The following is a 13,612-nucleotide window of genomic DNA, read 5'->3' as shown; positions in this document are numbered from 1 at the left end:
GCATATATATCATTTCATAAGCGCCGGGAAAGATATGTGGAGGGGACAGTCGAGGTAGAATACCACAAAATGTTCATGCGGATATTTTGCGACGTTCATGATTGTTCATTTAGTGACGTCCGAGATCAAGATAACATATATTTCTATATATTATATAATATAAACTATCATGATGTACATGATAAATCTAATACAAAATTAGAGATGTTCAAACTTCGGATAAAACCGAAAAAACCGAAAATCCAAACCGAAAAAATCGGAAACTGAATCGAACCGAAAATCGAATTTTATAATTTGGATATAAATGTTAAAACCGAAATTTATTTGGTTCGGTTTCGGATTATATATGTCAAAACCGAAAAAATCGAAATTTCATTAAATTAATAATTTTATTTTTATTATATATTTTTTGAGATTATATTAGTGAATGATGAATTATCTTGAATAATATTTAGTTAATTGTTGTTTATGTAATTCATTTAAATTTTATATTTAAATGTTTTACTAAGAAATCATGTAAAAAGATACCATATTATATTTTAAAATATATTTATCTTATTAATTTAAATAATTGTATCAAAATCGAAATAACCGACCGAAATAACTGAATAATTTCGATAGAAAATCGAAACAAACCAAAGAAAAATGATTCGGATATCGGATTATATATTTGTAAAACCGAAAATCGAAAAATCAGAAATAAAAAATCGAAAACAGAATCGAACTAACGAATGAACACCTCTGGACAAAATACATAAAAGATTCACATGGATCTGATGCAATTTTTCAAAATAACAATTGCCATTGATTATCGCGCATGTTACTGCCTAAAAAGGACAAGAAGAAGTAAGTCGAGACTGAACATTTTGAAAACACAACCACTGCACTCGCACTTTCTTTAAAACTTTGTACCATTTTTATTTGATAATCAATGTACGGGGACCCACGCACCCTCACAATCATAGTCATAGTAAAAAAAAAGAGAACCAATTTTAACTTTAGTCAACGACAACCTTTTCAACATGTTTACACTAAAAATTGACTTTCCCCATCTTTTCTTGACATTTCTACGCTAATCTTCAAACACGCTCTTGTCTTTCTTGGATTTTCGGGTTTTTCTATGTTATATTTGGTGTATATTTTTTTTAATAAGAAGTATTTGGATTCCCAATGCATGATAAAAAAGTTATATTAAAACGTGAGTTACTCATTTCATCTGAAAGTCTTTTTTTTTAAATATTGTTTTGTATTTTTTACATCCCAATTATATATACTTTATTTCATTTTTCGGTTATTCCGAATATATAGTTCAATTTATATATTAGTATTTTTTAAAAAAATTTTTTACTAATATATCCCGAATAAATAACTCTTTGAGAGTGTTCAAACATCTTTTAAATGAATTGAATAGGAATAAAATTGGAAGTTTATTCGTAAAAATTGTTCTTCTAATAATTTTTTTAAGATGCGTGAAAAACAAATGAATATATATATGTGGGAGGGATGTAATAATAAAATTTTAATTTTTAAAAAAGTAGAGATGATATGATAATATTGTAGTGTAATCACATGGGGTTACTTTATACTTTTGAAATGTTATAATTATAATATGGAATATATGGTTTAGGCTAAATTTGTCTAGATTCAATCATATGTAATGAAATGAAAATTTTATAGGTGTACGGTTTGAACAATAATTGTTTTATATTTATAATTTCTGAATTTTAATATATGCAATAATGGTTTGAATCATATCTAAAAATATTTTTCACGGAATTTAAAATTAAACTATTATGTTCAATATATTAAATCATTCCTAATTTGTAACATGATTATTGATATTTTAAAATTATTAAGATTAAACAAATTAATCCACAGTCGATTTCATGTCTGAATTTTCGCTAACATCATATAATGAACTCGATAATTTATTAATATAGAAGGTAAAATATAGAGTAATTTTCGATTTTGAACCGATATTTTAATAAAATATATTTAGCTGGATTCAATTATTTCAACACAATCCCTCGTCTCTCTTTTANAAGTATAATAAATACACACATACAACTCAAGTAAGACAAATAAACTATATTGTTTCTATCTACTATCAACTACAGGATTGTTCGACTAGACACACCTAGTCCTTCACCACTATCCTGTCTCACAGCATAGTCCTGTAACATGTCCAACAGAAACAGCCACCAAAGGGTGAGCATACACAACAATCATCATCGTAATACATAACAGTTATATTATCAACAATATAAAATATAACTGGAATGATAACATAAATACTCCCTTTGCTATCTCTGGACAATCAAACCACCAACGATATCAACGTCATCACTCCCATACTACCGCAACAACAACATCGACGATACGTCGCACCCCAACAACGGCGACAGCAATATCGTCGAACGAACAACATCAACGTAACGTCTCCCAACAAATGATAGCCAACAATATCAACGATAATAAACAACATATATAATATCAAATCACTCAATACCAGTGATTTATCATCGTTCAACGCAATAGTATTCATCAATACTAAACAATAACAATATATGCTCGTACGTCAACACGTACCTGATAATCGAGTATATATATAATCTGGCTATTTCTTTGATCCCGATGCTTGTGTTGTATCTAAATAATTCAACAACAATTATCAGATCATTATCATTGTATCAATACAATCATAACATCTTCAATATACAACATCAAATAGCCCAACAATAATTTATTCACAACATATAAACTCGATTATTAAATCTTATCGTTCATCAATTTAATATTCTAGTGTATTTAATTCACAATACTACCATCAAATACACACTAATTAACTTAACATCAAATAATAGGCTATTTTACAACATCCGTCAAATTGCGAAAATTTTATATCAACGTGTAGCCTATACTTCGTAGACTCCGAATATATAATCAGAATTAATAACAACTGACAAACAACTCTCTAATCTCAATCCAACGATTAAAAATCCCTAATTACAATAAATTGAAAATAATTCAAAATAACACCACTAAAATCTTCTCTACTTCGTTAAAATCATACACTATTCAACAATCTTCAACTTCTGTATGATTTAACAATTTATCGGATTTATTCCATAAATCGACGAATTTTAAACATCACCAAAACTATAAAATTTATACATCAAATCAAAGACCTCGTGTCAACGATTCCAGAACTGAAGTCGGTTCGTCGATTGGATAAACCGATAAGTCGCAAGATCGAAAAGAAAATCGAAACATTATATCACCTCGTATCTGCTCTCACCTCTCTGTCTCGTTTATCACATGAGTTTGGTGGAATTCTAACTCAAATAATGTATTAATTTTTTTTAATATTATATTATATTATATTAATAATATAATATAATATAATAAATAATATTTAATATTTTAACATCGATATATCTCTTTGGATCAGTCAAACGATCACATTTTTCAAAACTCAAAACATAAAACTTCTATATCTTTGAGTTTCTATGTTGTATCCAAATCTCAAATCATTTGGACTTCATATGAGCAAGATATGTCACTAATTACCATTTTACCCTTAAAATTAATTCATTATTTTTCAACTTATTTACGAAAATGCCATCAAAATAAATTGAATATTTTTCAACTTATTTACGAAAATGTCATCGATACTATTTTATAGTTGAAATATCTCAAGCATTACAATTTCATATCTGAATTTTCCCTAACATCATATAATGAACTCGATAATTTATTAATATAGAAGGTAAAATATAGAGTAATTTTCGATTTTGAACCGATATTTTAATAAAATATATTTAGCTGGATTCAATTATTTCAACACAATCCCTCGTCTCTCTTTTAGTAGTACTTTTAAGTTCATGCATTATCGATGAATTTGAATTGATAATTCATAGACAGCTAATGCGTACAATTATCACCAAATAGAAATTAGTTTAAGGCATTTCATTTTTTCCCTATCAGAAAGATATAAAAGAAAAGTAGTTTGTTTTTATTTTGCTATTTTATTACTGCAAAAATAAAATTGTTTAATAAAAAGTTTGTAAAATATGTTTCATCTTTCGTATTTAACCCATATCTCACCTTATTCCTTGTTTTATTTAGGTAAAAAATATCGGTTCCAATTTTGGATGTCGATTTACTAAATTTTCAAAATTTAGTTTGGCTCACTCACTTTTAATAATGAGTTATATATGTTTATTCAATTGCTGATGTGACATCAAAAAAGTCATTAATTTATGATAGCAACACTCAAAACTCCGACAAAATAGAGTTAAATGGTTAAAAATTTCAAAGTTAGTGCACCAAATCCAAACTTCGAAAACTTGGTGGACCAAAATTTAAAAAAAAAAAGAAAAAAGTGGACCAAAATTTATTTTCCATTTATTATTCTTATGTTTTATGAAATGTATAGCAATGTAGATATAATGTTAAAAAATAAATTTTTATATGTACTTATCTAATTGCTATTTGCGCTGATAATGTAAATTTCTATGTTTATGTAATGGCAAAAACTTGTGTGAGACGGTCTCACGAGTCGTATATTGTGAGAAGGATCTCTTATTTGGGTCATCCATGAAAATGTATTACTTTTTATGCTAAGAGTATTACTTTTTATTGTAAATATCGGTAGGGTTGACCCGTCTCACAGATAAAGATTTGTGAGACCGTCTTACAAGAGACCTACTCTTATGTAATTGCATTTTATATATTAGAATTTGACGATGTATAATATAAATTTTACTATATTATAGTTTTCCAATGTATTATAAGAATTTTAGTTAAAGCTAGAACTTGCATAGATTAAAAAAAAAACATATTAAAATACCATTTTACTTGTCTGACAATGTATAACATTTTATATATTAGAAATTGCATTTGGTTGGAGGATAAATGGTTAAAAATTTCAAAGTTAGTGGACCAAACCAAACTTCGAAAACTTGGTGGACAAAAATTCAAAATAAAAAAAATAATGGACCAAAATTTATTTTCCATTTTTTATTCTTATGTTTTATGAAATGTATAGCTATGTAGATATAATGTTAAAAAATAAATTTTTATAGGTACTTATCTAATTGCTATTTGCGCTGATAATGTAAATTTCTATGTTTTTGTAATGCCAGAAACTTGTGTGATACGGTCTCACGGGTCGTATTTTGTGAGACGTACATCTTATTTGGGTCATCCATGAAAAAATATTACTTTTTATGCTAAGAGTATTACTTTTTATTGTAAATATTGGTAGGGTTGACCCGTCTCACAGATAAATATTTGTGAGAACGTCTCACAAGAGACCTACTATTATGTAATTGCATTTTATATATTAGAATTTGACGATGTATAATATAAATTTTACTGTATTATAGTTTTCCAATGTATTATAAGAACTTTAGTTAAATCTAGAACTTGCATAGATAAAAAAAAAAAAACATATTAAAATACCATTTTACTTGTCTGACAATGTATAACATTTTATATATTAGAACTTGCGTTTGGTTGGAGGATAAAATAAACTAATGATTAGTATGTAAATGATAAAGAAAATGATTGTCGTAGAAATGTAATATATGATGTAAAAGAATATTATGTCTGGTAAGATTTTTAAATGTAGGATAATTTTGAATTTTTTGATGAAAGGATAAAATTGCCCTTTCTTCTTCCACTCCGGCAGCGGCGGTCCGACGGCCGATCCGGTAGCGGAGGTGGCGGCCGGCCGGAAGTGATCGACCGGCGTCGGCTGGTTCTCGGCGGTTGCCCGCGACGATCGGCCGGCAGTCGGCGGTGGTGTGGCCGACAGCGGCGGTCGGCGGTTGTGGTTGGCCGGCGACGGTGTCGGCGACAGTCGGTGGTCGGTGGGCGGTCGTGGCGGGAAGTGGTGGTGAGTTTGGATATAGAAGAAGGGTAAAATTGAAAAAATATGAAAGATTAAGAGTTGGATAAATAATCTTAGGGGTGAGGAGTGATTATTTTATCCCAGTTAATATAACATAATCATTCATAGGAGAGAATGACTTGGTTAAATAAAAAACGTACTAAACATTAGATTAGGTAGGCTAAAAAACTATAAACTCACCTAATCCTTCCAACTAAACACTGCCTTAAAGTTTACGAATATTTAAAATTTGACGACGTCAAACTGCTGAAGCTACATTGTATGATTTGGTAAGTCGTTGGGTGAGCCGTGAAAAGGACTTCGGATTTTGGTGAGGACAACGTCAATGATAGTAAAATGATAAAACTGATATTAAAAGAATATAAGATAACACCAACATTAAAACTTGATATTTTCAAAAATCTTGAGCTAAAAAACTTAACTCATTGACACCCAACTACATGCAACCTCCTTACAACGTGTCATTTAACATGAGACTCTGTACTATCATACATAAAAATAAAATTACGTATCTAAAAACTATAATTTTTGATTTAATGTTAAAGAATGATCCTGATTAACAACAAAGTGTAAGATAAAAAAATCAGTCGATCCAAAGAAGCGTTGAAAAGCTGTTTTCACGTTTAAAAAAAAATTTATTTTCTTATTATTGAAATATTTTATGTCAAGAAAACCTGACACATAATGGAGTCGTTGGACTTTTTTTGCTAGTTTTTGGTGCCAATGACCAAACTTTTCAACACTCCACTACTTCTTTCCCACAGCCCCTTTTCGTTTCTTATTTGTCTTTTCAGTTCCTTTCTTGTTACAATGCCTGCGGTAAGCCTAACACGCACAGATACTCTAAATCTTGAAATTTTCAAGAATTAATTTTTATTAAAATTTCCTAGCAAGAATCTGTTTCTTCATATATAATTCCGCTGCATGGTTGTGTGTGATTCAGGAACACTGCCGGAAAAGTGGGCAAATCCCGGCGTTTGGTGACTGGGAGAACGCGGGAGAGTTGCCGATTACGCAGTACTTCGAATGCGCGAGGCAGGCGGGGCTGCTCCGATGTAGCTGCTCAGGAGAATGCCCTGCCGGTTATGTGAACAATAATATCAACAACGCCGGTTTCTGGGGTGGCGGCGCAGGAGGCGGCGCTGATCTTTACGCCTCAGGGTTCGAGAGACCTCCACCTCGCAGGGTGGGGTTCGAGAAACCGCCGCCACGCCGGATTTATTCTGCTCCTCAACAGAAGGTTGGTTCATTAATTTATTTTTATACATATTTCTTTGTTTTGGTCGTATTTTCATACCATTGACAATTAGATTGCATGATGGTATGTATATACCTATACAGCTTTTTTTTTACTTTTTTATAGCTATTTTAATTTTTTCGTGTTTATAATTACTATAATACAAATCACATTTCAAATGTTAAGTTTCAAATTTCATTATATATATATATCACTTCATTATATATTTAATACTATATAATATTTTAATAATGTATTATAACACTATACCACAAGAGTATCAACAATTTCATTATATATTTACTATCATCAAAATTTTATGGGAACGGATATTCTATTTGAGTTAACAATAAAAAATATTTTTTAATATTAAAAATATTATTTTTTTATTATAAATATAAATATAATTGATCTGTTTTACGAATCTATTCATCGCACAACACCTACTTTACTAATGTATAATTTCCCCCCTTCCATTTCAACTAAACTATTGCATTACATCAATTTCAAGTGGATAGAATATGATAATTTATCACATGATTACTCAATTACAATAATAACACTCACTTTAAATTTTAAAAGTTTTATTTTTTCCTTGCACATAAATAAACATATAGTCTTTTCTTTTTCTTTTTGACTATGTGTGATAGCAAAAGGGTAAAAAAGTTATCGATCTTTTTAAACGTAATTTATAATACAAATTTAATAAAATTATTTAAATCAAATATAAAATTATTTATCTGTAATTATTATGATTTATCCTAACTCTTGCTTTTTTTTCCTTTTAAAAAATCGCAAATAAAGATATTTTTGTAACGTGTGATCTAACGTCCCACGTTTGCCGTGAGACTCATGGGACTACACGATTGATGGTGTCGGCTCTTGCTTTTTTATTTGGTTTTATTATCCTTTTAATTTTCAAGAAACACATTAAAAAAAGTTTTCTTCCACCGCCAGCAGCTTGTAAAGTAATGTCAATTTTGTTTTACATATACTTACATTATTAAAAATCTATTTTTGGTTTTACATATACTTACATTATTACATGAAGATATATTTAGAATAACTAAAAAGTAACTTGTTTTAAAAACAAAATAAAATATATTTTAAAAAAATTTTATTTTTGGTCTTATATATTATCTTTTTTTGAATGTTAGTTTTTTATGTTATCATATTTCAGTTTTACACGATCTATATTTTTGATAATTTTAATATTTTTTCATTGGACGTGTTCATGATGAGTCACTACACAGAACGAAACATCAGTGTCATGTTGAAAAAATTATTAAAATTGACCAAAAAATGGAAAGATTGAGACTGGAATTCGATAATATAGAACATCAAAATGAGAAAAAAAAATATACATGACAAAAAATACAATTTTCAAATACCTTAATTAATATATCTTGGAACAGTATATCTCCAAAAAATTAAACCCGTAAAAATTACCAAAGATGCTGACTTTTACTTTTCGTTTTCTTTTGTAATTTTTTTTTTATGAATTTGTCTTGGACAGAAACTACATGCTTAGCTGGTAACAAGTACTCTACTTGCCATTACACGTCACATTCTGGAATAATGTAATGTAGGGCCATTGATAGCTGAGTATCTCTCACGTATGACGTATCCAATGATAATTAATGATCCTTCTTACATGACTCCTGGGTCAATCATTTTAAATTAAAATTGGAAATTTATATAAATAAAAAAAATCTTTAAAAAAAACACCATATTTACCCACCATATTAATCTAACACTTCGTTTTTATACTTGATTAATTTCACCCTTAGAAAATCAGGGGTTGAGCCAATGTCATTACTCGGGTCCTATGTTGTTTAAGCAAGAACTGAAAAATGATTACTCAAGTCCTTATAGAATTCCATCGTAAATTCATATTGGATCATTCAAGTCGGGTACGTAAAAAACAAAATTATATGTCTGGCCAACAAGAAATTAGCTATATGGCTTTTAGGAACTCCGGATTAGTCGAGTGTAATGATCCAATCCCATGTAGCTTTGAGTGCTTCAATCTCATATCCTTTGTGGTAAGTGTTTCAAATGCATTATAAAGGATTGTAATAGACGTTTATACCAACATGAGTTGACCATATTCATAAAACGACAATGATTACCGATCTGATGCTAGCAAAATCCATTTAAGTAGTCGCATTTGTGTAGACCTATGACCTAAGATATGGCAGAATGGTAACATAGATGGCTTATCAACGTTTCCTTATTAACTCATATGTTCATTTAGCTGGAAAAAAAATTAATTTTGTGCTTCGTATATATAATTTAAAAATATTAGAGAACAAAATATCGTGAATTCATTTAATTTGTCTCTTAATTATATACAGAGATATAATATTGGAATTTATTAACCGATTTAAATTCTTTGAGCTCCATTATATATATGATCGATATACTCTTTTAAATTAAATTGTATGTATACTTGAATCTTGAAAAGTTGCATGCCTCATAATGCAGGCGAGGCGATTTGACAAAGGCTGTTTAAATGAGAAGGAGCAAAGGAAACAAGTTCAGGTTCGCTATCTGATGCATCATCCCAGAAATCATCAGCGCTACTACCCGAAACAAAGTAACAAACCTGCATACGTCGTCTCACAGCAGCAAACGTCGACGTTTACTGGAAAGCCGGTTGATGAAGATCTTTACAAGATCCCTTCTGAACATCTTGACAATTCCAAAGGAGTAAGACTCAATTCTTTGAAATATATACATATAACTATACACAAGCGCGCGTGCGCAGGCACGTGCACGGGGACGTTAACTTTATATGCATGCTCGTTATATGATTACAAATCGTGCCGTTCATAGTTTCACGTTAGGTTATGCAAGAATTCTATTTTTTGAATACTCAAACATTGTATGATCAACATTGAAGTACTCTTATAAATAATATCACCTCAATTAGTTACTAGATAAAGTACGTACATCGTCTACATATCCTCATAAGATTATTCTAATTTCATGCAGAAAAAAGTATTGGGATTCTTTAGGAGATGCATGGTACCCCCTTGTGCAGCGTGATGCAGTAGTGTAAGAATCTGGCTACGTTGATGTATCGAATAATATATATCTAGTATCTGCTTCAAAGTTGAAAGCATCTCTAGTTTTTATATGGTGGAATTTAATTATATATGAAACTTGTCAAGTTTATTCATATTTATGAACATACATATACATATACATATACATATACATATANCTAGATAAAGTACGTACATCGTCTACATATCCTCATAAGATTATTCTTATTTCATGCAGAAAAAAGTGTTGGGATTCTTTAGGAGATGCATGGTACCCCCTTGTGCAGCATGATGCAGTGGTGTAAGAATCTGGCTACGTTGATGTATCCAATAATATATATTTAGTATCTGCTTCAAAGTTCTTGTCAAGTTATTCATATATATATATAGGTCCGTACCAATATCTCTGTCGAGGTATATGTTCATCTTATAGAAAACTATTTCCAATGCCGACTTACAGATAATTATAAGATGAACATATACCTCGATTGAGATATTGGTACGGACCTCACTCGAATGTAATGAACAGAATATTTTTCTATATATCTATCTATACCGTGTACTCTATTTTTAAGTATGAGCAAATCATATCAATTTCTTCAATGTCATGATACGTGTTTCTATTTAATGTCAAATATATATTTATTTTATTCTATGAAAAATAGTCAGACTAGTTACGTTCTTTGAGTTGGTCAAAATTTGGTATGAAAGTTGGGTTTTTTTTTTAAATCGAATTTTGCTTGATTGATGACGTGGTGTGGATACATCATCATTTGTCAGTTTAATAGCATCACTACAACCAAATATGATTAAAAAGTCAATAAAAACCTAAATTACAGGGCTATGACCAAATTTAGACTATTTAAACGACCGAAATTAAAAATAATCGAATTTAGAGGACAAATTTTTTTATTTTCCCTTAATATTATATATCGAAGAAAACTCTATTATCATAAATTCACTAGTAAAACGTCTAACTTATCCGAGTTTAAATAAATACATCAATCCAAGTCCAAATATCATTATAAAACACCATTAAATTTTATAAAAGTCTTGTAAAAATTAATTATGCATTTTAAAATTTTATTATATATAATATCTAAATTTTTTACATATAATTATTCAACACAAGATAATTTTATTAAACACACACGTATCACGTACCAAAAAGTACAGTTAAAAAATTAAATTTTAACAGATTTATGAAACAGAACAATCTCTACCAACCTTATACAAGACGTTATCAAATCTATGAAAACACACCAAAGTTTCAAGCCTAATTCACTCTGGCCATTCATATATAGCTTGCCCTATTTCATATCAAAACACAAGGACTATATACCAGACCACATTCACTTTCTTGCGTTAAGTCTGTTTTTGTTGGCTATAATGAATAATGGCAATTGTTGCGTAGTAGCCTAAGCTAGAGGCTGCAATATTGGAGTTAGCATTGTGTTTCGTGAGTCGATTTTGCCATATCTATAATGAAAGTGAGTTCTTTGCTCACTCTCTTATTAAATGCTTGCAATGAAGAATAATCAACACTGGTGAGTTTTTTTCTTTTGTGTTACCCATACAGACTTTGGAAGTTTTTAACACCACTCCTGCTCGAGTGCCTTGGCGAGATCCGTCGAGCCTATATTTTCATCTTCCATAACCCAAAATCATTCGCTCTGCTAACATTTTTTCGGTCTAGTCTGTCGTGTAGGACTTACCTAGTGCGTTTACCATGCTGTAGGGGCATAATAATTATAAAATTTTCAAAAAAAAATTGTTACTAAAAAAATATGCATCAAAATACATAATAAATCTAACATATCATGATGGATAACATCTCAAACAAATATGCAAACGTAAAATTAAAAAAAAAAAAATTTGAAAAACATACGAGGTAGTGTAAATACAAATCTAACAATTTCATCGACACTATGTTTCACTCACAATAATGAAAACATCTTCATAATTTATTCTCATTAAACGAAATTGAATAAATGAAATATTTAAGCAAATATTATTTAAAGCTTAAACTAATCAAACCAAAAACAAATAACAAAAAACATATCAGTAATCTCAATTCTCAAATTATAGAAATAATTAAACAACTGAAAATTCATTATCTTAAATAAACGAAAGCCAATATTTTACTTTTAACTAATGATTTTGATGTGCGTGGCATGCGTCACTAACCTGAAGGAAAATATTATTTTAGGGTAAATCTTGTTCTTCCCTTTAAAAAAAACTAAATGGGCATTGAATTGGTTTACAAAATTCAATGGAAAGAACATTATGAATCAAATATATGATTTCTGGATTGGACGTGGAAAGGATCAGCTGAATCTCAGTCTAGTCTTTTTTTTTAATTTTATTTTACAAATTATTGCGTTAAACTCGAGATTTATCCTATAAACGATTGTGGTTCCCTCTCACCAAAAAAAAAATCAATGGGGGCATTTGGGCTAATTCAACCTAACACTGGATTCAATAATGATTAATCCTTTTATTTGTTTTGTATTAATAGGAAATTAATTCCACGCAGCTAAATTAGTTAAGTTGTATAATGTACAGCAATCTGGATGGTCATTAAGTGCCAACTCGCTTTTCACCCACCAGCTTAGGGCTATGTTATTTTAGGTATGCACATTCATAATACACAAATTAAGAAATTATTCAATAGTTTCCTGTGATTGATCATTTGCTTTCGAAAAATAATGAAATAAGTGATAACCATTTCTTAAAAATTCATCCAAATATATAAATTATATCTTCGAAAGAAGTCTTCTGCAATAAATATCTCAGATAGTTCATTGATATATACATACTAACAAAATCACACTCTCGATTAAATTTTCGGGTTTTTCGATTCATGTCGATTTTGTTAGTATGTATATATATAGTATGTATATATATGTCGGGAAACCTTCTCTATATTATTATTATTGAAGTAAAACAAGTAGCATTACTTATTGAGTTGTAAGTGCATAGTTGCACTAGAAGCCATGTGATAACAGTTGAAGATTTCAAGTCCTCTACTTGATTGCACCATACCTTAAATTTAGTGTAAGGATTAATTTGGTTTCACATATTAATGTATATTAAAAATCAACAAATGAGGAAAAAATGAATGAATTACGTGAAATTTAAGCAATTCAAAAAACTATTAGTATAAAATTTTGATAAACTGCAGCTTACTTTTGTAGGCAATGGTTTAATGAAACACCGTCGCTGTGTATCAAAAACCGTCGCTATATGAGCGACGGTTTGTCAAAAACTGTCGCTAAGTAGCGGCGGTTTATCTAAAATTGTTGCTATGTCAAGTAAGCGACGGAATTATCAAAATCCGTTGCTACAATTGCGACGGTTTGTCAAAAACCGTCGCTATTCTCACCTTTTTTTTTGTAGTGAAAGAAG

General features: G+C 29.7%; 1 protein-coding gene across 1 annotated transcript; it reads left to right on the top strand.

The window, feature by feature from the left end:
* The first annotated feature begins 6,598 nt into the window (after positions 1-6,598).
* LOC140972306 (uncharacterized) lies at positions 6,599-10,340 on the top strand. Its single transcript, XM_073434752.1, has 4 exons — positions 6,599-6,736; positions 6,861-7,157; positions 9,642-9,866; positions 10,152-10,340. The coding sequence occupies exons 1-4, from the start codon at positions 6,641-6,643 to the stop codon at positions 10,203-10,205; spliced, it is 672 nt and encodes a 223-aa protein (XP_073290853.1). The 5' UTR covers positions 6,599-6,640; the 3' UTR covers positions 10,206-10,340.
* The last annotated feature ends 3,272 nt before the right edge of the window (positions 10,341-13,612 follow it).

The sequence above is a fragment of the Primulina huaijiensis genome, chromosome 3 (assembly GCF_012295235.1).
Source record: "Primulina huaijiensis isolate GDHJ02 chromosome 3, ASM1229523v2, whole genome shotgun sequence".
In the NCBI taxonomy this organism is placed as follows: Eukaryota; Viridiplantae; Streptophyta; class Magnoliopsida; order Lamiales; family Gesneriaceae; genus Primulina; species Primulina huaijiensis.
This window is presented reverse-complemented; position numbering and strand designations above follow the sequence as displayed.

Bases quoted from the DNA above. Each gene is read 5' to 3' on its own strand.
- LOC140972306 (XM_073434752.1), top strand. From the start codon at position 6,641: ATGACCAAACTTTTCAACACTCCACTACTTCTTTCCCACAGCCCCTTT. The intron at 7,158-9,641 runs GTTGGTTCATTA...CTCATAATGCAG, and splicing joins ATTCTGCTCCTCAACAGAAG to GCGAGGCGATTTGACAAAGG. The intron at 9,867-10,151 runs GTAAGACTCAAT...AATTTCATGCAG, and splicing joins ATCTTGACAATTCCAAAGGA to AAAAAAGTATTGGGATTCTT.